Genomic DNA, 26,474 nt, shown 5'->3' on the forward strand with positions numbered 1-26,474 from the left:
TTCTGTTTGCTCTGTTTCTGTGAGAAGCGGGCTGTGTGCTGGACAGGGAGAGGCGCTGTTGGAGAGTGGCATCAGTGCCACGTGTGAGCTGTGAGGATGATGAGGGGCTCGGAGCAGCCCCAGGTGTGAGCTGTGAGGATGATGAGGGGCTCGGAGCAGCCCCAGGTGTGAGCTGTGAAGATGATGAGGGGCTCGGAGCAGCCCCAGGTGTGAGCTGTGAAGATGATGAGGGGCTCGGAGCAGCCCCAGGTGTGAGCTGTGAGGATGATGGGGGTCGGCTCCTGCCGGGGGGAGGCTGTTTTAGTGGGAGGGTTTGCCTCAGCTCCCTTTTGCATGGAGCTGCTGAGTAGAGGGGTTTATGGGGGGCTCCTGGGGCTGTCTCATGGAAGGACTGTGAAAGCTTCTCACAGGGTCTGGGGGAACACCTGGATACGCGCTTGGATACGTGGAGCATTGCTTAAAGGAGGTGCCGAGGGACGAATCTTTGTGCCGGGAAGCAGCAGCCGAACAGGTGAGCCCGTGTGGATTTGTAGCGGGGACTTCTGTCCTTTCCCTTTTCAATTTCATCTTGCCAATTCCTCCCCGGTGCCCCCAGGGGAAAAAAAAAGGAGCTCGTGAGGACAAAAGAAATTAAGGAGAGGGAAGCAGCTACTCTTCTGTTATTGTCTGTGTTTGAACTGGGGGGATCCCCCTTCACTTGTGGTTTTAAGGGTGTTGATTAAAGGAAAACTGCCTTTTCCAGGCTGTTAGGGGTATCACAGGGGTGACAGGGAATCCCTGCGTTCTACTTTAAGGGGAACGGGAAAAGTATTGTTGTCATATTATGGGCTAGATTTGAAGGTAGCTACCCCATTTTCATCATCCTAAGGTTTAAATTGAGGGGGCAGCCCTGGTGTCCCTCCTTTTAAAGGGTTTGAATTGAGGTCAAAATCCCCCTTTCCCCATCATTTGAAAGCTTTCATTTGAGGAACACCCCTTCTTTTCTACTCTTCTAGGGGATGAAATTGAAGGGGAGAACACATTTATTTGCTCTTGTTGCAGTGAGGTGAGCCCCGCCTGCGGCGTCAGTTTCGGGGTTCAATTGCAGGAACCTGCAGCTCTGGCAGCAGTTGCAGGGCTGCAATCGGGCTGTGCTGCTGCATTTGAGGGCGCTTCTCCTGCCCGTGGCCCGGCACGGAACGTTCCCGCTCGGGAGCGCTCCTGGTACCGCCTGGGCAGTTGCTGAGGCGCACGGGGGATTTGGCGCGGCAGTGCCGGTGCGAGCCGTGCGGAGCCGAGCTGTGCCGGGCCGGGAGAGGCGGCACGGGCGCTGCTGCGCTGGCCCGGCCGGTGCCGGCCGCCCTGTCCGCTCCGTCTCCAGCTGCCTGCCTATGGCCACTCACGCAGCCACATTTCCCAACAATCTTCTGGATACTGCCATGAGCAAAGACAAGACTAACAGGGAAGTTCCTCCTGAAGGGGAAAAAGTAATTCTTATCTCTGAGGTCTAAGCATGTGGGGCGTCTTCTTGCATCTGTCACGCCCAGGCTTTTCAAAGCCCGGGCTGCCGAAACCCTCCGGGCTAACAAGAACTGGCAGCGATTCTGGCAGCCAACACTGCCCTCCAGTGTGGGTTGTTTGAACTCCATTCTACAATGGCTTTCTTTTTTGGGATTAATAAATGCATTTAGAGTGCATGGACGAGCATCTCACCCCGTGACTCCATCTAAATTCCAGAAAATAATTTTAAAATCTTCACAAATCATTACTTACCTTTTTTTTAGGAATTACTTTGAAAACATAAATCACTGTAAATATAGAAATATTCCTTCTAAATTTATATACGGTTTTATGTCCTGTGTAGTCATTTTTAAAAGATCTACAGAACTGCTCGATCAGCTTCAACAGGAATCTCTTCAGTGAAACTTGTGAAAGAAAAAGGACTTCATTCCTTCATATACTGAGCATTCAAACTATGACCTACCACAACTCACTCAAAATAGAAAAACATGGTGAGGTTAGAAACAGAAGCATTTTGGCATAACCTTTGCAGATCTTTAAAACACCATCAAGAGAAATCAGCATGTTGTCAGACTATTATCCCAGCAGATTTCTGACAGTCCTTATAGTATAAAAAATAATAAAATTCTTACAAATCTAAACACCTTCCAGCACCCTCAAAACATGAAGAGCTGTTCATCTCTAACCATGGAACTCGTGTCACAGTCTGCACATCACGTGGATATACACAAACAATCTCCTTCAGAAATAACTGGGACCCTTTCAGGCATAGCTGATTTTAATTTATTACATAATCATCATTCTATCATTCATCTAGAACTTCCTGTGAAATTTTAATCCAGGATTGCAGTCAAAGACAGCATTAATACAACATTGAGTTAGCATGCTCAAGTAGTTCCAAACAACAAGTCACAGAAAGATTAATTTAGCCACATTTTCTGTCTTTTATCAAGTAAAAGGGCTAGGACACAAGACAATAGCCTCAAGTGGTGCTGGAAAGAACAGGACATTTCTCCATGAAAGCCTTTCAGGTTTCTTCTCTGCCCATAGCCCTGTAACCTCACTGTGCCATAGGGAACATCCCAAGGAGACCAGGAAGCGCACTGGATTTACTGAAAATGCCGACAACGGGCATGTTCTGTGTCCCATACACTTCCCGATGGCTGCAAAGGCACACGGGGCTGCAGTGACATGCCATGTGCCAGGTGGGATCCGGTGTCACCCAGGTGCCCTCAGCTCCAGGCTGGCAGGGCTCTGGGCCCAGGGCAGCCGCCCCCAGCCCCTTTCCCAGCAACCCTCCTGGCTCCATGGTGGCCACAGGCCTTGTCCAAAGCCAGATGCCACTGGCAGCTTTCCCCCTTTGGCCATGCACAATTCCCTCGCCCTGAGTGGCGCCACTGGCATCCGGCTTGCCTGTCTGGCCCCTGCGCACTGCCAGCCTCTTCCAGGGCACCCTGAGCCCTGTTCTACCCAAAAGGATGGCAGCAGCCCCTGCCCACATGCTGGGGGATATTGCTGGCTGGGGGTCTATGTATAAACTGTGTGTGAATGGGATGGGACTGCTGTGGAATGTGCCTTGAGTGATTTATTTTTCAGCATCAGTCTCTTTACATGGTTATGCCAATGGGAAGATGCCAGCAGCTCATGTCCCTGACAGCAGACGAGAACTCAGTGTTACAACACAAAAGTTTTTTGACCAATCACACAAAGCAAAAACATATTGGCAGTAGTTCTATCCAATCACTATAGGCACATACACCTTTGGTTAAAACAATGCTTATTTTGAATAAAAGACCTGCTTGTAAGCCTTAAAATACAATGCACAGAGCTCTATTATTAAGCTTAGAACCTCCTAATATCTTGCTAGATATACTTTTCTGTAGCTTAGGGAGTATTCTAGATAAATGTTAATACACAGGCCATAGTTCTATTTATCTGTACTTTTCTACTTCTTATATCATTTTTCTGCTGACAAGTCTTACGGCTACTGCTTAGCTCCAATCACAGCTCTGCTGTCTCTGAGGCCTGCCTTTTGAAGCTTTCCCAAAACTCTCTGATTTTAAGAATTCCTACAGGGGATGTGGCAGGAAGCTCTTGGCAAAGCTGCTCAGCCCTTCTGAGCCTGGGAGCCACAGCTGCCCTCAGGCTGCCGGGGAGAGCAGCAGCAGCCTCCTGCAGGTGCCTCCCAAGCCTCCTTTGCTCCTGGCTGAACATGCCCAGCTCCCTCAGCAGCCCTTCACCAGCTCCAGTGCCATCTCTGGACATGCCCCAGCCTCATAGTGTGGTCCCAAACCTGAGCCCAGGATTCCAGATGCACCCTCAGCAGTGCTGAGTACAGGGACATTGGTCCTAAATCATAGAATATTCTGAGCTGGAGGGGATAAATGAGGATGGATCCTAAAGTATGCCAAAAAATTCTCACAGTAATGTTCAAATGTTGGGAGCAGCACAAGAAAGGAAGACATTTTTGATATCAGAGCATCAAACAACCTGAATTAATAAAATTAAGTGAAGAAACAGGTTGCGATGGAATAAACATAATTTATTCATATATTGCTTTCCATAATTTTAAAACTTGGCTTTATGCGATTGGTTTTTAGCATTTGTCACTTTCCTTTTCTTGACTAGAAATGAAATAGTTCATTTAAAAATAACACCAAGATGTACCCATCCTTGGCAATAACGAAGGCCATCAATAATGGCGGTAATGCCTCTGGGATAAAAAAGTCAAGGTAAAAAAAAAAGATGACCCCAGATTGCAGCCAGAGAAGAGACCACGGTGCCAAGAGGGAGTCCACCCTGGGGAGAGCCCCTGTGCTGCTGCCTGGCAGGCCTGGGTTGCCATGGTGCAGCAGGGGCTGCAGGCAGGTTCCAGCAGGGTTCCATGCCCTCTGACCCCTCCATGGCACCTGGATACTGCCTGGGACATTCCGTTGTTGCCTGGGCTCTGCCAACTGTCCTTGGGCAGTGCTCCACAGAGTGCAGCAGCACAGAGTGCAGCAGCACAGAGCGAGCACAGCTCCACGCAGGGAGCATTGCTTGGCCTCAAAGCCTGTTCACAGCGCATTTACTGCCACTCAGGAGCCATTCATCGCCCACAAGCCTGCTGGCTTGTGCCAGGTAATTCTGTGCTTTGCTGCCATGGGGCCAACAGGCCAGCCATGGCTGTCTCTGCTGCATTCCAGCACTGAGCACCAACAGGAACACCTTCAAACCCGGGCTCTTGCTCCTGCCTCTGCAAGCTGACAGCAGTTTGCTGGGAAAGAGTCACTGACCAGGGAAATTGCCTTTAAAGCCTTCTTTATGCAACCATTTAGCATTATTATTCCCCAGCTTGCAGTGGGACAAATCACTTTCAAGGGGAGAGGGCAAGGTTGCAGGAGGGCTTGCTGCTGATTCAGCTTGAATTTTAAGTGTCTCTGAAGAGCAGAAGAGCCAGGCAATCCCTGGGAAAGGAGGGTGACATGGGAAGCTCAAAGGCCCCCGGGTTCTGCCCCATGTGCTGCCAAAAGGTGCCAGCACTGAGAAGGAGAGGCTTAAGGGCAGACCCGGCAGATGTGTGGCAGGGGGAGCTCTAGGCTTTTCCTGGGCAGTGCCTGCAGCAGGTGCCCCAGCTGGGGCCTGGGATTGCCCCGTTGGAAGTGGGAGCAGCTGCTGGAGGCTGCTCTTACAGTTGAACTGTCACAGCCAGGGACTCCAGAGGGAGGTTGCAAAGTCCATGTGGAAACACTCACATCCCAACATGAAGCCAAAGCTATTTATTTATATTTTTTCCAGTTTTAAGGCTCAAGGCTATTATAATTACAGTGGCCTTGTCTATATCTACATTTGTATATCATATGTATATAAGAACAATGGCCATCAGAATATTTGAATCATTCAAGGATAGGTTGGACAAGTCTTTGAGAAACCTGATCTAGTGAAAGGCATCCCTGCCCATGGCAGAGGAGTGGAACAAGGTGAAATCTTAGGCCCCTTCCAACCTAAAACATTCTATGCTTCTATGGGGCTGCGGTTCTATGAATCTGGTGTGTTCTCTGACTCTATGTCAAGTTTTCCCTTCAAATACCTCAATATATGCGAAACACCAAGCTTTGTCCATAAAAATATCATGTGAAGTTTAGTGATAGTAACATTTGAAGGAAAAGTTCTTGAGGTGGGCACATAAGGTTTAAGTTTACAAGCAGCTTCCAAGCTTCCTTGTTTCACTAGAACACCTCTTTGCCTGTGGCTGGATGGAGAAGGCAGAAAGAAGAGCAATCAAATATGTCCTGCTATGGGATGCAGAAATGAGCCTGGCCAAAAGAAGTGCTGTCAAAAGCTTGTAAGAATTCCCACCAGAGTCACTGGGGTGCCTTCTTTCCTCTCCACAGCGAGGAAAGTTTATGTTCAGAAGCACAGCTTGGTTGCAAGAGCATTTGTGCCTTTTGCCAATAGTGTCAGGTTAATGCCGCCTGCACAACCTCAAATCCATGGAGCTCCAATGTGGCTGAAAACTTGGCCTTGTCAAGGGCATTTGACTGTTCAGTGGAATCTAGATTTCCTGCTGGCCACCTGTGTGCTTTGTGGCCATCTGAAGGATAAACTGGTGACAGAGCAGGCCTCCCAGCCATGCTGTTTATTCTCAAGTGGGTGTGCATGTCTCTCTACACAAGTTATGTCAATACCAGGTCCACTCAACAGAAGTTGGAAAAAAGTTGGAATGACTTCTCCCTGTATGCACTTGCTAATTCTCCCACCTTCATTTTTCTTTAAATTCAAGTGGGCACCTTGTTCTTTTAAGGCAGTTTGTTTCCCAGCCAACATTTTGGTTTTCATGATGGTGAGGAGGCAAAGATGCAGTGTTGTTTCCAGATGTGTCCTCTGAGCTTAGTGTGAGTGTCTATTCTTAGGCTTCCCAGCTGCATGTGGAGGTGGGGGTTTGACAGGATTCCCATCTGTAATGGCCTGTGTCTCTCTGTGGCTTGCAGAATGGTTCCCTGCTGGTCCCTTCCCTGGCGTTAAAGCCATGGGCCTAGAGCTCAGCTGCTTCACCTCTTCCCCCAAGTGTCTGTGCTCTTGTTTCACACCAGTTGTCCTTAGTGGGGTGATTCAGAAGACTTCACAGGATGCTCCTGCAGCCTCCTCCCCAGTGAGAAATCGGCTCCCTCTAGAGTGTGAGATGCTGCAAGTGAATGTCAGAAATTTAAATGTAAATGTTTTCAGTCCTTTTTCTGCATTTTTGAGATCTTGCATTTCAAGACTCCTTCTTGCATCTGCTGAGAGAATATTGTTACCTTTTCATATAGAATTGTCTTTTTATGGTTTTTACCCTCCATTTCTTTCCTTCCTCTTTCCACAAATGCTGCCATTTCGTTGTCTACGGGCAGGGTTCTTAGGGCGCTTTTGTTCTGAAAATTGAAGTAAATTTCCTGGAGCCTGTAGCAGTGGCCTGGTTTGTTGTGCTCTTGGCCAAATCTGGAGTTAAGTGCTGACTTGAAATGCAGCAACACTGCTGGGGGAAGGGGAAAATGGATCTCTTGGTTCTCCCATTCTCTCTCTACGTGCGTTTGGATGGTTTATGTTTGGGAGCACTGGAATGACTCCCAGTCGGGCACTCCAGGTTCTAAGTGAAGCAAGTCCCTGGAGATCTTGACCTCCCCTTTAGGCATGAACTTGTGCAGATAATCACTCCTGGTGATTATCTGTTTGTTCTCTTTCAGAGAAGGTGACTCTCTGGAAGAGAGTGACTCAAACTGAGGCTTCATAATGGAACCGACGGACAACGAGAACCGTGACAATAGGTAGGAAATAATTTGAAGTAATCTTGGTTTCCCAGATGCTGTGATGAATGTTGTGATGGTTTAGAAAAAGAATTCCTCCTCCAATGCAAGAATCAGAATTCTGGAGTGGGACAAATGAAGTAAGGATTGTCCTGACAGTGAGAGTGGCTTCAGAGCACATTGGTATTTTAAGAGCTTCTGTTACAGACCTGGGCCTGGATGTTATCACGGGTCAGGGCAGATTCTCTGTTGAACTTTCTGAAACCAATCTCTTATTACTGGAGCCAGGGCTCTCCCTTCTGCAGTTTGGGATGCTTTCGGCCTGGGAGTATTTTCCTGTTTCAGTCTGTAGCAAAGCACGAGTTGTGTTTTTTTGGGGTGGGGGCGATTTGTGTGAGTTTTTACTTCTTGTGGAACATATTTGAAGATGATGAGAACTGAGGTGATATTTCAGGGCAGGCATTCAGTTTCATCTGCCTCTTTGAACAGTCAGTTTGTTGGGGTTTTCCTGGTGACACATCAAGTGTACAGCAGCAGCAGCAAGTACAGGACTATTTTTAACTTTCCACTGCTGAGCTGTTTTCCCCCTGGAGATGGAGGGGTTGGGACTGTGCAGTCCCCCTGCACCAAGGCTCCCAGGTATTGGGCATGTTGGTGCTAAGCCTGGAGGTGCAGTTCCCAAAGCTTCCAAAGTTCCCTGGCCTCAAGGGAACTGTGCAGGGTTGTGAATGGCAGCAGAGCTCAGCTTTGCAAAGGCTTTGAAGAGCATCTTGACAAACACCTTCAATGGGCAGCAAAGGTGTCTACAGGGCTGGGGAGACTGGGAGATCTATAGGCTTATCTAAAAAGTCTGGGCATTTCAGTAGATGGCAGACTTATATACTCTGAATTAGGAATGCCAACCAGTGCAAAAACCTGTTTAGTTTAAGTAATGGCCCCTCAGTATGAGATGAGGCAGCTGTGCCTCGGCTCTAGGAATGATTAAACTTTCAGGAGCTGATTATTGGTGTGGTATTGGAGTAATGTCACTGCTGGAGCAGACAAGGCTCTCCCCTTGCAACATGGGACACTTGGGAAGTTGGATTTGCAAAGAAGAATTTATGAATTGTATGTATAGAGAAGACTGTGCAGTAGAGTAGAAATAGATACCCTCATCCACTGTGCCTGCATGCTTTCCCTTCCCCGATGTCCATAAATATCAGAGCCAGAGTTTCCCTCATTTTGCAGTAGTCTTTCAAAGGCCAGGGATAATTTAAAGGATCTGGTTTCCCATGATGGGACACTTTATTGGCGTTTTGTTGTGGGGCAGGTGTGACTGAGTACATGCATATGTGGCTGAGGAGGAACAGGGGGATTTGACCTGGTGTTTTCTGAATGTCTGAGAACTCCTTTCTAATTACGCTGATAGGATGGCTTTAAATGCAGCTACATGATTTTCTAGGGAAGCAGCTTTCCAAAGATATGTTTAAAATAGAGTGAATTTCCAAGGTTGTTTATAAAGTGGACAAAGTTCAAGCCTTGAAAGTTGAAACACCTTCAGAATAGAAGATTCTGTTTGACTTACAAGGGGGGAGACTGGGGTGAGAGGTCTGAAGGAGAACAAGACTGCCAGTTTCTCCCATTAATCACTACAAGAGGGCTCATGTCACTACATGCCAGCTCATGTGCTGATCACCCCTGTGATTTCACAAGGAAATGGGAGGAGAGTCTTTCCCTTCCCACACTTCTTGATGGCTGGGATCAGGAGTAGCAATCCCCGAGAAGGATGTGCGTTGTCCCCTGTGTGTCTCATTGCTCTGGGGCACAGCACACACTGGACAAAACCGATCTGTCCACTGTCAGCATCCTGAGAATTTCAACACCGCTTTGCTGCTGGACATGTGCCCTTGTGGGAATGCCCCAGTTTCTGCAGGGAGTATAAACAGGGGTTCGAGTGCTAACTCTCTTTCCTCTGTCTGTGTCTGAAAGCTGGAAAGACATCAGACGCTTGATCCATATTCTGCAGCAGAAGAGGGAGGCAGCTCCAGAGGAGGAAGATCCAGTTTTGGAGAAGACTTTCCTCTTTGCCAAGCCCTACAAGGTAATGGGAGTGGAGTGCAGGCTGAAAGGAGAGAAGGAAGGAGGCTTGGGGTGGGAGAGGAGGGCTGTGTCTTCAGCATGGGCTGTAGCAGACTTGAGCCTGATCCCTGCAAACATATCATCTTCCCATCTGCTGCACTGAACTTTCCTAACTGCCCTTGTGGGGATGCATGGTCATTCCATGAAGATGCTGAGCAATGTCTCTTGCTGAGCTGGATCTCTTGCTTGGGGTGTTTCTGACATTTCCCCCTCTATTCTTGTGTTGCAGACCAATAAAGAAGATGCACTGTCAAGGCGCATTAAGAACTTGCTGGGCGAATGGGACCCCAGGATGCTCCTGAGCCATGAGTCCCCTCTGATTCCCATATGGATTCCAAAACAGCCCAAATCCAACTCACAGGCCCCCAGTCACAGGCCGGCCTCCAGTAAGACAAATCCATATGAGGACATATGGAGCGAATCCTCACCAAAATCACTGGACATCGCACCTAACCCTGAGCAGAACTACAAGGACCGCAATGAAGGTCTCTCAAATCAGAGGTCAGAAGCCAAAGCTTCACAATCTGGAATTCTTCCTGAGCTTGTCAAGGTGAGTTCAATTGTTGGGGTCCTCTGTTATTGGCAGTCCCTCAAGGCCAAGGGACCAAGCACACAGGCCCTGCCTGGTTGGTAGCTCAGCCTCCCCAGAGGTCAAAGGCACTTGGTTCCCAGGTGCATTTTGGGGTTTTGCCAGGCTCCTCCATCACCACTGGGATGTTGCTGTGCCCTATAGAATGTAGGAGCCCACAGTGCTGAGCCACGGCAGCTGGTCCAGGAGGGCCATGGGAGATGGTTTTCAAATAGTGTTTGGCCTTTGGAAGGAGAAGGAAGAGCTGGAGGCTGCAGTCAGCTTTTCCTAGAAAAGGGTGTTGATCAGCTGCAAAGGACTGAAGGCAATATCTTGTGGAAAATAAGAGGAAGCTGAGAGAAGTAGAGCACTACAGGGCCTTGCCTTCTGCAGGAGCCATTCTTCATGCCAAAAAGACAAAGCACCATTCTGGATCTCAAACTCTTGAAAGTGCAGAGTACTGCAATCATCCCTCAGGCTACCAGCAATGGGCAGTGTTTGTCCTTGCTGCTTGGAAGCCCAGCTGAGGGAGTATCAGTGTGAAGTAAGGAGCAGGGATGCTGCATCTTCCTTGGAGAGTGTGGCGAGGGAGGGGAAGGAGTGAGTGCCCAGAAAAAGTGTTTCTGAGAGAGGGGTGGAGTCCTTGCCAGCTTCTGCCACCAGCTGACAGTGGACTCAGCTCTTTGGGGTAGCCCAAAGCCAACTTCTCTCCACAGCGTGTCTCTGGATACCCCTGGAGAACCTCAATTGGTCCAAATTTGGCTGCTAAATCCATCACTTTGTCAAGCAATGAGAGAGTGAGAAATGGTAGTTGGGGATTTGCAAATCCTGCAGGGGCAAGAAGAGGATGCCTAAAGTCAGCCAGAATTTGCATAAACTGTGGTGCATCTTTCCAGAAGTGTCAGAAGTCAGTGTCTTGTCCAGACTGCTGTTGTCTTCAGAAGAATAAGGAGTCTCATTTTATTTGGGTGAATGAGAAATATTCCTCTTTCTCTAGAACTGGCTTAGAAGAATTGAGAACTATTATTTCTGACCGTTTTTTTTTTTTAACTAAGAAAGCTTTTTGCACAACTTTTTAAATGCAGAGCCAGCCTGTGCCTTTGAAGACAAAGCTTAGCTGCTTCATAGTATAATAGTATAATTCCATAAAGGGAGAAGACTGCACAGACATACTTACATAATAATAACAACAGTAATGATAAATAGCAGCAGTAGTAGTAGTAGTAGTTTAAGAATGAAAACAATATTTCCAGACTGCCAGGTTCCAAAGGGGTTTCCTCTTTTTCTCAGAGGCAGAAAAGATGACTTTGGGAATTTCAGCTGGTTTTCCACTTGGCCTCCATTACCAGTTCCCCTTCAGATGGGCCTTTTGATCCTTAGTAGTATTTTATTATTAATGCAATTGCATGACATCTCTAGAGTTGTTGGTAACCAAATGCTGCTGTGGGTATGTCAATTAGTAAAAGACCAAAACAAACTTGTTCTGCCTCCCTCATTCTTGTTTCAGAAAAAGAAGCCCATTGATGTGTCATCCAGGGAAAAAACTTTGAAGGTTGGTGCTCTTCCATAATAGATCTCTGTATTTGCTTATGTTTTGCATACATTAAAGAAATGGCTGGGGAAAAAATACATGGCTCAGCTCCTGTTCACTCAGCAGATGTTGCTTGCCCTGAAAGTATGTTCTGGGGTGGGCTGAGAAGTAGGGATAAAGCTGGAGTTGTAAGACCAGCCTTCTTCTCAGTCTGTGAGCGTAACACTGTCTAGAGCAGTTCAAGAACCAGACTGACAACTCATGCCAGGCAGCCAGAGTCGCTCCTCCCTCAAGCTGGGGGTTGCCTTTCCTGAGCTCCCCTCATCCAAAGGCTCTGGACCAGCTACCTCATGTCTGGCCTTTTAAATTTCCATTTGGGGAACAAAGGGAAACCAGCCCCATGCGTTACTGAGAACCAGATGCCATTGTGCCTTGGAGTGTTTCTGAGTGGGCCAATGTGGCAGCAAACTTCTCTTCCCTCTTTTCCATTGTTTTCAGTAGGCTCTGTATTTGTAGAGCTGTAACATATTTGAGCCAGAGGAGGTAGATGAATGGAAAATGCTTCAGGGACTCATACTTTTGTTTCAGTTCTGGTCTACAATGTGATGTTTTTCATGAACACTTGAAGCATGTCATCTGTGTGGAAGCACAAACCCCATTTTATCTTGATTGTCAGTAAAAGCATTATCTGAGAGTGTTAGACAGAAGTGTGAGTGCTGAGAGTGCTGCCGACCAAGTCAGTTTTAGATGTTGCCTACACCAGGCACACAGACTTGCCTTTAAATCATCCCCACCTGTTGCATTGTGCTGAGTTCCCTGAACTGACTTTGCCTCCCCCTCTCCTCTCTGTTTTTGTGAACAAAACAGGTTGTGGAAAAGCCAACTTCTTCACTTGGTCCTCCAAGGTACAGTTGTGTTCCCAAACTACCCTCTAGGCCAAACAAAACTGCTTTTCATTTGAGGGGGAGAGGGGAAGGGGTTCCTGGTTTCCCTTGAAGATGCAGGCTTTGGTTTGATGCTGCTGAGGGCTGCTGTTGAAAATTGGTTTCATTTTTGTGGGGGTTTCAGGAAAGCTTTCATTAGAAATGAATAATCTAGACATGCTGGAGTTTGCCTAAGAACCAGACTTGTATTTCCCCAGTTGTTCTGTTCTTTTCTCTTCCTCTCCCCCAGTGTGTGTGTAGATCCTATGTTTTTGTATTGACCAAGAATTCATCCTGAAACTTGTTACCCTTTATTGGAAGTGTTTCTTTTGGGGGTTGGGGCTTTCAGAAACACACTGGGCCGTTTTGGGATTTTTTTCAACTTTAGTCAGCTGAATGCAGCTTTACAATGTAGCAGTGAGATCCTGTCTGCATTCTTGTCTGGCTGCGTGTGAAGTAAAGGTTTGATTATTCCCAGAGTGTTTTTTCATATGGTGCTTTATTTTTGGAGCACGGCAATGTATTCCTCTGGCCTTCCCCCCTCTGCTCTCAGTGCCCAAACACAGGGCTCAGTTTTAGTTTGGAATGCTGCCATGTCAGTGGAATAAGTAAGTAACCTTCCCCCCTGCTGCTTCCTAATTTTGTCACCTGGTGTCCTTGCAGAGTTTGCCAGTCCCAGCACAAGAGGGTGGCACCAGCACAGCCCAGCAAGTCGGAGTCAGGGAGCACCAGGGACGGCCACAGCTCCTCAGACTCTGCACTTCCAAGAGCACCAGCACCTGAGGTGAATGCAAATCAAATGCAGAGGCTGCTCCTGCAGCCCCTTGCCTCACACTCTCTGCTGTCTGAGGGCAGTCAGGACAGGAGACCTTAAATACTGTCACTGTTCAAGTGTCCCCTTGAGACCTCTGCAGCAGCATCAGACATTTCTTGCCCTCTTCTTCCTTTCTAGATTTTGTCATTAATAAACCCTTCCTGGACTTCTGGTGCCAAACTTGGCAGTGTTCCCACTTGTCCTTTGACATCATTGTCTAGCCCTTCTGGAGTTTTCACTCCAGGATTAGTCCATTTTGAAGCTGAGGGATGAAACTTTCAGTGAATATGTTGAATGATCCTCCTCTGCAGTAGGGATCTCTGGACTGTGGCTCCTGAGTGACTGGTTTCTTTTCATGGGTGTTTTGGACAATGGCTCTGTAAGTGAAAAACCCCCTTTTTCATTTTCTCCTCATTTCAGTTCTGTTGATGTCATGTAGTCTTCCTTCTACTTGCTCTGAAAGATGAACCTGTCTTTGGTAATACAGTCCTGCAGTGCTGAAGCCTGGAGAGGGAGGAGGAGGAAGAAACAGTGAGGCTGCAGCCCTGGATCTATAGCCTGTCTGCTGGATGTTCAGCATGGGAGAGGCCATTGGGCCACAGGGCTGGGCTCCTTGGCTCTTAGGAAATATCCAGTGATATAATATCCAGGAAATATCCATCCTGTGCTGCATGGAGGAGAAAGACTCAGCCAGAGAAAGGATCTTGGGAAGGATGACCAAGGGGGGCCTTTGGCTGAAAGCTCACTCCTCCCTCCTGTTTTGGGTGAAACAAGAGCTGTGGGGAGACCCCTGCCCTGTAGGGACCCTGACAGTGAAGAGGTCTAGAGCAGAAGAAACTCTGCTGTTCTTCCCTCCTCCTGCTTTGAATTCTATTTGAATTAAAGTGTTTGACCTCAGTTATACTAAACAGCCACACACCAAATAGGATTCTTCCTGGGACCTCCCTGGACATCCCTTAGGACAGCCATTTCTTCCAGGCCAGGAGTTTGGCTCATTCAGTGTCTAAGGCACATGTCACCTGCAGCTGGGAATTCCTTGTTGATGGCTCCTTTCCCTGGCAGCACTGAACACTTGAGGCTTCCAGCTGGAACAGGCAAGCAGAATCCAGTGCAAAGTGAATTAATCCACAGGGGATAACTGTGCAGGGACCCATTTTGCCTTCACAGAGACACTGAACAGCTCTTTCCCCTCTTTCCCAAAGCAGAACCTTTGCTCTCCTATATCACCCTGGTCTCTTTAATGCATCTTTCCAAATGAGCTGTGAGAAGCCTTAAAAATAGTACATCAATGAAGCTTAGATGTATCTCTCATCCTCCTGTGCCAGGTTTTACCTCTTCTCCAAGGACCTGAACAAAGCTGTTTGTAAAGCCAGCCTCCTTGTTCATGTCTTTGGGAGCCCCTCAGCCCAGCACAGGGCCTTGTATTGCCTGCCCTGACAGACTGGGATGTGTGAGAGGCTTCATGGCAGGGCCAAGAATTAGGAAGTGTCAGTGTGCAGAAAAGAACAGGAATGTGACAGGAATGTGGCATCTTCCTTGGAGTGTGTTTAAAAAGAAGAGTAAAAAAATCCCAATCAAATGAAAAAAAAAAAAAAAAGGGCAAGTCAAGCTGTGTTCCTCTGCAGTTTACAAAGTCTGGAGCCAAGAAGAAGAATTTGAGGACAACTCAAGATCACTGCTATTCTCAGGTAGAAGGAAGAGGTCTTCCTTGAAGTTGGCTGAAAACAGATGAAGAGTCTGCTCTATCTTGCATGAGCTCCATGTGTGGGTGCTTTTCTTGTGCCAGAAATGCTCACCAGAATCAAAGCAACCTTGCAGAGCTGGTCCATTACCTGGGCTTAGTTTGAAGTTTGTGATCTCTGCTTTAGTCCTTCAGAAAAGCTCCTGTGCTTGAAAGCCTGAACCTTTTCCTGTGTTCAAGTACTGTGTGTAATAAGTAGTAGGATGTCTTTCCAGGAGCTCAAGTGATGATGGTCAAATGCTTTCCCAAGCAAAAGCTCAGTCTTGGCAGGAGGACCCAGCCTTGGAGCCAGCCCGAGTTACCTGAGTAGGAACAGTGTTCTGAACTGGAAGCCAAGTCCCAACTGCACCTTGCAAGGGTTGCATTTAAATCAAGGTTGTTTGGTTTTGTTGGGGTTTTTTTCTCACTTCAGAAAAATGAGTCTGATCTTATTTGGGTGAATGACAAGTATTACTCCTTCTCTAGAACTGAACTGGGAATTTCTCTAGAATTGGAAACTATTATTTCTAACTGTTTTTTCTTAACTAATGAAACTTTTTGCTCAACTCCTTCACATGCAGAGGCTGCCTATGCCTTTGCAGACAAAGCTTAGCTGCTGCAATAGCAACTAAAGGAAGTGATATTCAATAAAGGGAGGAGACTGCAGAAACATACTTTCTTAATAAGACGAATAAAAAGTCAGCAAAGGAAACAGTGTTTCCTGACTGCCAGGGAAGCCAGACATTGATCTTGCAGGAGGTGACTGGTGGTTTCAGCTCTTGCTCTGCTTGGTCTCTGTTCCTTACTGCCCTTCAGATGAAACTGTTATTCCTTACTAGCATTCCATTATGAATGGACTTGCGTGACATTTTTAGAGCTGCTGGTCAGGAGTTCATGTTTACTGAGTGCATGTTGTTTGCTACCAATGAGTAAAATACCCAAACAAACTCACAGTGCTTCCCTCTTTCTTGTTTCAGCCCATTGGGCACAATCGTGTGCAGTCCATTGAAGAAATATTGAAGGTGAGTACTCTTCAATACCAGATCTCCATGAGAAAGCCTGTGCAAATCCATGGGGAAGTGGATCCCTCTGACTCTGGGAAAGGTGAAACTCTCTCTGTGTCCATCAGGAAAACTCCTGAGAGCTGCTTCTCTCCCTCTGTTTCCAGGAAATGAGCCCCCTGTCACCTCTCCTGCCATGCCTTCAGTCATCTGTGAGAACAGAGACTTACAAATTTCCGTTGCAGGCAAAGGTAACCCGGGTGTCCTCGAGCCAGGTCTAATGAGTTCTTGGAGATTTGTATCACACCCAAGATAGCTCAGCTACCTTAGAAGGCATAAAATCAGCAGGATGGCTTCTGTGGTAGTGTTGGAAACAGAAAAGTTTTAATAAAAGGCAAAATAACAATACTCTTTACAAAGAAAACTGAGCCAGGTGCAAGAGGTTCTTGCCCCAGGTAAAACACCGCACAAAACTGGTTAGTTTCTTTGTTCTCTTCTTTTTCTAGTAAATTGCTTAGGCTGGACTTTTTGGCTTCTGTCCAATTGGCTATCCCTAAGTTTGAGATGAAATCTCTCAAGTACTATCAGGTCTAATATTTTTACCTAATCGAGAAGAGAAACTTCTAGGCTTTTTTCTTAAGGAGACAAAGCATAGTTTTGTCACTCCATCAACAAGGAGCACATTCCTATACCAACTTTTTTCAGGGCTTCCGATAAATTACAAGAGATCTTTCTGCTGAGCAGAAGTTCAGTGTTGGCAGAAGGAGCCTGCCTGGAGACCTGCCTGAGTTCCCTGGCCATAAACAGTGATGGGAGTTCGAAACCCAGCAGAAACTGCACCTTGTGTGGGGTTGCATTATACCCAGGTGTTTTTGTTGGGTTTGTTTGTTTTTTTTTTTCACTTCAGTACAAGAAAGAGTCTGATTTTATTTGTCTAAATGACAAAAATTCTTGTGAACTGTCTTAGAAGAATTGGGAACTATTATTTCTAACTGTTTTGGGTTTTTTTTGAACTACTGAGGCTTTATACACAACTCTTACATGCAGAGGCAGCCTGTGTCTTTGCAAGCAAGGCTCAACTGCTTCAACAGCAACTTGGGGAAAGTGCAGTTTCATAAAGGGAGCAGACCATGAAAACATACCTTATTTAAAAAAATAGTGATAATAAGTATATGATGATGATGATGATAATAATAATAATTATAAAATAGTGATAAATAAATAAATAAATATAGTAATAGTAATAAAGAGAAGTAGAAGTAGGAGCAGTAGTTTAGAAATGGAAACAGTGCTCCCTGACCACCAGATTCCAAAGGGAAGACAGACATCTGAGAGGAGGAGGAGGATTTGACATTGCTGGGTTCAGCTCTCTCCATACCTAGTCTCCATTATTAACTCTCCTTTAGATGAGCCTTTTTCATTCTTACTCTCTTTTTATTGTTAATACATCTGCAATACATTTATGGAGCTGATGGTAAGCAAAGGTTTGCTGAGTTCCTGCCAATTAGTAAAAAACGCAAACAAACTCCTTCTGTTTCCCTCGTTCTTGTTTCAGGCAAAGAAGCCCTCTGATGTGCCATTGACTGGAGAAATTTTGAGGGTGAGTGGTCTTAAATAGAAGATCTCTGTGTATGCTTATGTTTTGCATACATTAAGGAAATAAGTGGGGACAAAATATTGACAAAATTTTGAGAGCTGCTTCTCTCCCTCTCTTTCCAGGAAATGAGCAGTTCAATGCCAGCTCTCCTGTCACATCTCCAGACGCCTACAAAAGCAGAGACTTCCAAACTTCCATTGGCAACAAAGGTGACCCAGCCCATTTATGCCAGGGCTTCTGATAAATTCCAAGAGATCTTTCTGCTTAGCAGAAATCCAGCTCAGCTATTTGGCAGCTCTTAGAGTGTTTTAAAAATATTTACTCAAAAATGCACATGCCTATAACATGCCATTAACACAGTTTTGATGTCAGCAGATGTGCTGTTTAACTTCATGCTAAGCTACTTTGTCCTTTTATTCTAGAAATCCCAACCTGATGGATCTGCAGCACAGAAGCTGAGTAAGTAGAAATGCAAAGAAAACACAGTTCTTTGTGTGCTGACAGGTAATTTTGTGTGTTATGTGTAGCAGAGACCTTCAAGTGTTCACACTGATTAAGCAGCATGATTTCCTCTGCTGAACAGGGATGAATTTAGGAATGGCTTAAGAAACTGTAACCAATCATTACCTAGACCTCAAGGTAGCACTTCAGCAGAGGACAAGCAGTATAGTATTTCGTCAGGAAACTCCCATCTGGAGTGATGAACAATCTTGGTGGCAGACCCCTCCCTAGAAGAAAGTGACTCTCTAATCTGGTGCTGAGAGACAACAGGGTAAAATACTCTACAAGGGAGGCATATAAATGCAACCTTTTTATTTTTGCTTTCCAGAGCAGGCTAGCACAGCTTCAGAAACGTTGCCAAGTTCTCAGCCAAGAACATCGTAAGTAACCAGACTCTGTTCTCACCTCTGCTGGGCAGTTACTTAAAAGAACTTGGAATGCACAAAAAATTGGGTTATAAGTAATTTTTTCTCAGAAAAAAACTTCATTGCAAGGAATTTTCACCAACAGAAAAATTGTTGTTTTATGATGGACTCGCTATATTGTTTAGGTTTGAAAAGGACTTGAAGATCATCAAGTCCTATTGTTAATCCAGCAATGCCAAGTGCACTAAACCATGTCATGACTACAATGACTGTGATTAAAACCAAAACAAAATAAAAGTGAAGAAAAAAACCTTAAGTCTTCATGTACCAGACTGAAGGTTTTGTCTTCTTTTAATCTGTGGTGCTTAACATCTTGTCACACTTAGTACTTGTCAACCTACTGATAATGCATTAGGCTGACATAAATGCTGAGGGATGCCAGCTGAATCTGATAATTTCTGGATATGGTTTTGATGCCTGGCAGGACAAGTAATGCTACCTAAACTGTATAGATCTACTGATGACATTTCAAAGTTATTTTGTTGTAAAACTTTCTTCAATTGCCCAAGTAGAAGTTTTCAAAAAAGTGTTGTAGTTATTTTATTTAAAAAGAAACACAAAGAAATATAGTATTTTACATGGACTTTTAAGAACCTTACTTTATATGCTAATAATATAGCTTGTTGCAGAGTGGGATGAAGACAAAATTTCTATACCTATGGGAATTGTGTATGTTTGTCTGAATGGGTGTGAGTTGGAGGTTTGATATTTTCCAAGCATTTTTTTATTCTGGTGCTTTGTATTTTGAGTATGGCAATGTATTCCTCTGGCCTTCCCCCCTCTGCTCTCAGTGCCCAAACACAGGGCTCAGTTTTAGTTTGGAATGCTGCCATGTCAGTGGAATAAGTAAGTAACCTTCCCCCCTGCTGCTTCCTAATTTTGTCACCTGGTGTCCTTGCAGAGTTTGCCAGTCCCAGCACAAGACGGTGGCACCAGCAGAGCCCAGCAACTTGGAGTCAGGGAGCACCAGGGACGGCGACAGCTCCTCAGTCTATGACATAGAGATCAGCTCCAGTGACAGTGAGGACAGCCTTCCAAGGGTGCTGGACCTGCCAGTACGTGAGATGAATACAGAGACCATGGAGAGGCTGCTCCCATAGCCCCTTTCCCACTGCAGGGTGGTGTCTTAGGAAGGAAGCAGATGTTGTACTCTGTTACCAAATTCTGCCTGGTTTGTTCTGGAAATACTGATTTGTAAGACCCCTCTCACTGCAATGAATGCTTAGGTATTTGCCACTGACTGGTTTATGATTTTTTATTCCTCACATATCCATCCATGGTGCTCAAGGAGCAAGTAAGTGCCCATGGCCTGTTAGTTCAGAGTCATTTTTTCACAGGCCAAAGGCCAAACTTTACAACCTCTGGGCAAGAGTCCTGGGCTCTGGTGAGCTGTGCTAAGACAGAAAGAGTCAAAAAAGGCACCAGTCTTGAATACTTCTTTTCTTTTTTTGGCAGCCTTCAACTGCTAAAAAGTGGTGCCTTGACAACCTGATGACCCAGACAAAGCAAGGATCAGTGCCAAGAGAGGGTCTCAGGGAAATTGCCCATGGGAATGGACATGAGGAGGGTGTGAAGCAGGAGCAGGGCATCAGCAGCAGTTCCTGCCAGCAGCACTCCAAGGCAAGGGAACCTCCTCACAAGAGCTGTGGCCAAGTGGCCACGGATTTCTACAAGACCTTTGCCCAAGTGGCCAAGGACACTCACAAGATCTCTGGCCAAATGACCAAGCATTTTCACAAGACCTCTGGCCAAGTGACTAAGGCTCTTCAGGAATCTCATGTTACGAGCACACAGAGCTCTCTGAAGCCTCTTGGGCACACCAAGGAGGCATTGTGGCCATCAAAGGTTGTGGGTATCAAAAGGCCCAGCAAGCCCCTGGTGGATGAAAAATCCAGAAAAGTCCTGAAGCTGGAGAGAGAGCCTGGTCCTTTGGAGGTCAGACACCACTCCTCCAAAGACAAGCTGAAAGTCCAAGAAAGAGAGAACACAAAACCCGCTTTCAGAAATGACCTGAAGCGGGGAGTGCAAAAACACTTTGAGAAGAGGAATCACAAGGACCCTGACAAGAGCTGTGCCCAAGTGCCCAAGGCTCCTGACCGGAGCTGTAGCCAAGTGGCCAAGACTCCTCGTGAATCTGATGTTACGTCCAAACGCAGCTTTCTGAAGCCTCCTGTGCACACCAAGGAGGCCTTGCTCAAGAATACTCTGGGTATCAAAAGGCCCAGTATGTCCTGGGTACACGATGAATCTAAGAGAGTCTGGAAGGCAGAGAGGGAGCCTGGTCTTTTGCAGGGCACAGACCAGTCTCGCAAGGACCAGCCCAACGTCAAGGAAACAATGAAGCCAAAAGCCACCAACAAAAAAGACCTGAAGCCGACACTTCAGAAGCCCTCTGAGAAGAAGGTCTTCCACCAAGCCAACGCCAAAGGCTTTTTGGAGCCCAGGTTCCTGAGACATGCTCAGGAATGTGATGCCCCCATGCCCAGTGGCCACAGGCCTAAGGATTTGTGCATGGAGAAAGTGCCCTTGCCTCCTGGGGACAAGAAATTGTTCTTGCCTGCAAGGGAGGCAGACTTGAAGAGGAAAGCCATGAGGAGTCCTGAGGAGTCCCCTAGAAAGAAGAAGGTGAGAGGGGCTGGGGGAAGTGGGTTTGGACAATGACCAAGGTGGTGTTTGAAAAACCCATGTGGAGTTCCCGATTCATAGGTTGGCAGTAGAGTCATGGTGCTTCTCCAGTGTGTTATTTTTAATGTTTTCAACCAGAATCTATCAAACTGAGCTGTATTGGTCTGTACTTTACGTGAACTTTTAAGACCTGAGTGGATTTTTCTCCCTGTTTTTATTCTTCCTGCTAGAGGGAAGACAAGGGGGACACTCCCAGGAAGAAAAAGGAATGAGACAAAAAATTCCCAACAAAATAATTTCAGCTTTCAGCAAACAAAGGCTCCAATAAACTGAAGTGAGTATGCAGTGATGGGATGTCAGAAAGATGTGTAAATCTAAGTCTCTCTTCAGAAGGGTAGGATGAAGAACTGTATCTCCTGTCCAGACACTCAAGAGTTTGCTTCTAACACGGTGTGCCTTCTGCAGCTACAACTGCTGCAGATTGACCTTTACGTGCTGGAAGCTATTGTTGGTTGGGGGTTTATGTATAAATTATGAATGGGATGGGATTGTTGTGGAACATGTCTTAAGTTGTTTATTTTTTAGCATTAGTCTTATTACATGGCTGTGACAATGAGAAGATGTTAGTAGTTTACATTTTTGGTAGCAAAGAACTTAATGTTACAACTTGCTTTAAAAGTTTTTTGACCAATCACACAAAGCAAAAGCATATTGACAGTAGTTTTATCTAACTACTATAAGTATTTTTTGTCAAAACAATGTTTGCTTATTTTGAATGCAATACCTGTTTGTAAGCTTTAAAACACAAGGCACAGAGCCCTATTATTAAGCTTAGGACTTCTTAATATCTTGCTAGATATACTTTTCTGTAGCTCAGGGAGTTATTCTAGAGAAGTGTTAATATACAGACTATTGTTTTATTTTTCCTTATTTTTCTACTTCTAATATAATGTTTCTGTTGATAAATCTTACGGCCATTGCTTAGCTCTAATTGTAGTTTTGTTGTCTCTGAGATTTGCTTTTTGTAACTTTCCTAAAACTCTCTGATTTTAAGAATTTCCGCAGAAGCTACCAGTGCAGAAAGCAGCTCTGAAGGTGTAGGTGGATAAGGGTAGGGACCCTTCCCCTTCTGACATTCTCTGAAAGCACAGAGGTGTCGAGGCTGATGATTGGCTGGGGGAAGGGATGTTCCAATTGCATTAGGAATGGAAGAGCTTTAGTTCTGGAATTCCTCCCTTTTCCTCAGGGAAAGCAAGCAGCTGTCTTAGTCATGTGCTGGCTTTTGGAGTGGGAAGGGAAGGAAGTAGTTTTGGGCAGAGAGGACTCTGGATCATATCAGGGATGGTGCTGTGCTCTGTGTCAAATTGTCCTGGTGCAGCATCAGCTGAGCCAAGGCAGAGCAGCTGGAGAGTATGTGTGCAGTGAGTAGGGACCAAAGCATGGGAAAAGTGAGTGCTGAAAGAGGTGAGAGGACTGTCCCATGCACAGCAGAGTCAAGCAAGAAGTGCAGTCTTACACCTGAGCCTTCTCACTGGGTTTAGCTTAATTTCCTGCTCTTCTGGTGCTGCAGTGAGCTGGGATTCACTGCTTGGTGTGTTCTTGGAAACTTTGAGAAGTGGAAAGTTTGCAAAATGGTGGAAATGAGCAGTGGTGAAACAAAGTTGAGAGCTATTTGGTGCTGCTTCTTGTTGCCAGAATTCCATGGACATCCTGATTTCAGATGATCAGAGATGTGCTAGGCCACTCTGTTATTGAATGTGAAAGTCTCTGCCAATTCAAACTCCCTCTTATTTGAAGCTCTCAGCTTTGAAAATGTTGCCTTGTTGAGACAATGGCATGAATGGCAGGATGTGGCCAAGCTTTCAAGAAATGCCTACATTATATGTACATCATAGTCATGAATTTGCCTCTCTTGTCCAGAGAATCAGAAGATTCATTCCAAACTGAGAGGAAAAATGCGCTGCTGCCGCCACTGCTGGCCATGACTGATGCATAACGTGCACCAAGTTTGACCCAAATGAGACAATGACCCAAAAGAGACCCAGAACTGAGACTGACGACCCGGACCTGCCTGACATGGATAACCCTGCCAGAAACCAGGATCCTTTGTTTGCCGGCACAGGAAAGTGGAGGAAAACCACAAGGAGCAATCCCAGGGCATCGACATTGGTATCCAGGAGAGCTGGTGGGAGTATTCCTGCAACCCACGCATGCTGAGTGATTCACTTCAGAATCATCTGCTCAGGTAAGTGACCATTTCTGACTGTAAGCAACTGCAAATAAAATTAGTGTATTTATAAAAAGGAGTGTGTTTATAAAAAGAAATTGTGGTTTACTTAAAAATAACCTGTGGGTGTGACCGCAACCTGAGCCTAAAGTTTTATATCATTCGGAAAAAATTGTTGCATTTATGGGTTAAAAAATTAGATTTTACTGGCTCTTTATACAAATTTGGCTGTTTACTGACAGCTCAGGGTATAGGGTCTAGGATGTTTGGGCAGGGGGGGCAAGGGCTGTGTGTTAGGCCAGACTGTGCACAGTGTATTAGCTGCCTTCTAACTACTTGCTTTTTCCCAATAATTTTCCTGCTTCCAGGCTTCACTGCACTCCCAGCCACTGAGAAAGGAAACCTGCTGTTGAATTTCTCTGTGCTTGGGAAAAGTTTATTGGTACAAAGCACTCTGAGCTGCCAGGTGAGAAGCCAAGGCTCCATTTCAATTATTGGAGGGATTGCTGGGAAAGAAGGCAAGAGGGGGAGAGCCTGGTGCATAGACTACGCCAGGGAGAAATGGACATTTTCTCTGGAAATTTAGGAAAACCTGGCTTTGGAATTGCTTTAGGCATCTCTCTCTCATCAGCTTTCTCTCTGTGGTTTTTCAGGGATTGGCAGGGGATGAGAAGAATCCTCTTCCAGTGTTTTCTCTGCCACATGAAGACAAGACAAGAAGACCTGAAGTTAGAACAGTAAGTGTTTGTTTTACAGCCCTGCCTGTAGTTTCTGAAGACACCAGACAGGGCTGGCCCTGCAGCCACCCTGACTTCTGCTTCCTGATGAGCACTTCTTTTGGGAGCAAAGAGAGAGGGAAGGATGGGGGAGAGCTGCCCTGTCAGGGAAGCACTTGCTAAGTCGCTTGGCTACAACTAAACAGCACTTGAATTTTTGACTCCTTGCTGGGTCTTTAATCAGTACTGGCCAACAGAAATTCCTAGAGCTGCTGATACTTTAGTCATTACAAGTGTTGCATTGTCCTGTGGTGCAAGCAGTGGGGAATACTGAAAAGCTGTAACCTGTCATTTTCCATAAAACACCAAGTTTTGTGGGCTTCTCTGGGCAAAGGGATGCATTGCCATGATCTGCTGGCAAACTTGCAAAAGAAAATAAACATGATGTGCCTGGCTGAGTGGCTGGAAGGCTGTAAAAATCCTCTCCAGAAAAAGGCAGCTGCGAAAAATCAAAAAGTTTTGCAGGTCCTCTTGGAGTAAAGTCAATCCAGTCATTGATTGTGTTCTGCCAAGTATGCTTGTTGGATTAATTCAACCAAATATTTTCTCTTTCCCTCCTTTTGTTCCAGAGTTTTCTGCCGAACAAAGCCAAGTGACATGACCAAGAGCTGGCCTGACCTCATACACAGAACGAGACAGAATTTACAGTGACCTTGACTGAGTCAATCAAGTACCTTGATTGAGTCTCCTGGATGTGAATAGTTCCAAGTTTTCTGTTCCATTGGAACCTTACAGAGTTTTGTTTTGGTTTTATTGTTCAATGCAAAGCACCTGCTTTTTTTAGTTTGTTTGTTTTGTTTTAAATAAAGTTTTAAGTTCTTTTAGTTACTTTTGGAAAGCTTGTGGTTTTTGAAGGTAATGCTTTTCTACCTTGCAAAAGAAGGGATGGGGGGGTGATACTTGCCTATGAAATGACCTAGTGCAATGAATTGTCGGAATGGGCCCATGTCATGATGGTCTATAAATGTCTCTGTTATGAATAACTAACAGGACAATTGTCACACCTATTGCTGCCAAAGAAATCTGCACTCAGACTGTGTTACTAAGGGTCTTGCTCAGTTTCAGCCTTGTCAGACCCAAGTTCGGGTGGCAAAATGACACCCGGAGTGTGGCTGGAAACAGCTCTGTCTGTCTCCTGTGCTGGAGGGATAGGACTGATGGGGAGGATTCCTCCTTGGGCTGCTTTTTGGCATTTGGGTTGGTGGAGATAAAAAACTGCAACGGGTCCTTGGGATTGCTTGGACATTGTTGTGAATCTGAGAGGTTCCAGGGAAAGGAATCTCTTCTGACAAAGGAGGGAATAAGTGGCTGAATGTGGAACATAAGGTAAATTTTGTATTTGGATATTTGCCTGCCAAGCACCGGTGGTCTCAGTGAGTGCCCAAGAGCAGAATTTGGTACCAAAGTAGGGTGTGCTTCCTGTGGGAGAGGACTCAGGCTCCCTCTCAGCCACACTCTAGGATAGGCCCAGTGACTTAGAAACCTGTCAAGGGAACCCAAAAGGGAAAATGAGCTGTTTGCAAGCACTTCTCCCTTGCCACGCTAACAGTGGAGGCAGCATCTACAGCACCAGTGTGTTCAGTTCACACACTTCTCTACCCAAAGATTTCCTGGGAATTATTCTTGCAGTATGGCTCAAGGAGTTATTTTTTCAGAGAAATCACACTTCTGTGAAAAAAAAAAGAAAAGCCTAAAACCCTTCAAGTTTTTCAGTCACCTTTCAGTTGACTTTGATGGGCTTTGGATTAATGTTATTTATACAAGATATTTAGAATCAAGTTCAAAAACTGTTAAACAAGAAATTTTACTTGCACAAGTAGTTTCATTGTGCCTCAAACACAGATGAGGATGTTCCTTTTAACAGTCATATTCCCCCATCTACCCGCTCAAGTCACTGTATTGCAATATGAAAGCAAATTATTGGTAATGGTCATAAGACAGTCAATAAAACACAGATGCTTGATATCAGTGAGAGATTCTGGAATCTTGATTTATCACCATGCTAGTCCAGTGTGTTGACACCCTTGTCTACACAAAGATTTCCTGGTGTGTGACAGCAGCATCCTGCCATCCTCACATCCAATGGTGTGTCTGCCTTAGCCCTCTGCTGCTGTCACATGCCTTCCCTATCTCTGACAGACCCGTGCGAATGTGGAGAGAAGGATGGTATCCCAAAATAACTGTGATTACAAGAAAGAATTATCTCCCTTTTCCACATTATTTTATGATGTAGGAACAGGTCTGCACAGATTTAGCAGTACCCCCTTTGTAAAATGCCTGTTTGTGGGTTTGAGGCTCAAGAAAATGAACAATAAATACCAGCAAAATGCCTACATTTCCAAATGGGGTTTCTGCAGAAAGTGCTCCTGCCTGGAGTCATTCTGCC

General features: G+C 45.7%; 1 protein-coding gene across 1 annotated transcript; it reads left to right on the top strand.

Annotated features, from left to right (window-relative positions):
- The first annotated feature begins 391 nt into the window (after positions 1 to 391).
- LOC139592049 (AF4/FMR2 family member 1-like) lies at positions 392 to 24,916 on the top strand. The gene is made up of 20 exons (XM_071431406.1): positions 392 to 511; positions 7,203 to 7,283; positions 9,231 to 9,342; positions 9,610 to 9,930; positions 11,456 to 11,500; positions 12,347 to 12,384; positions 13,066 to 13,186; positions 15,914 to 15,958; positions 16,105 to 16,188; positions 17,493 to 17,537; positions 17,657 to 17,743; positions 17,957 to 17,993; positions 18,364 to 18,415; positions 19,362 to 19,515; positions 19,916 to 21,085; positions 21,316 to 21,419; positions 23,006 to 23,330; positions 23,681 to 23,778; positions 23,966 to 24,049; positions 24,658 to 24,916. The coding sequence occupies exons 2-16, from the start codon at positions 7,249 to 7,251 to the stop codon at positions 21,355 to 21,357; spliced, it is 2,388 nt and encodes a 795-aa protein (XP_071287507.1). The 5' UTR covers positions 392 to 511; positions 7,203 to 7,248; the 3' UTR covers positions 21,358 to 21,419; positions 23,006 to 23,330; positions 23,681 to 23,778; positions 23,966 to 24,049; positions 24,658 to 24,916.
- Positions 24,917 to 26,474: the final 1,558 nt, after the last annotated feature.

The sequence above is a fragment of the Agelaius tricolor genome, unplaced genomic scaffold (assembly GCF_023055355.1).
Source record: "Agelaius tricolor isolate 1412-34295 unplaced genomic scaffold, bAgeTri1.0.p SCAF_8, whole genome shotgun sequence".
Classification (NCBI taxonomy): Eukaryota; Metazoa; Chordata; class Aves; order Passeriformes; family Icteridae; genus Agelaius; species Agelaius tricolor.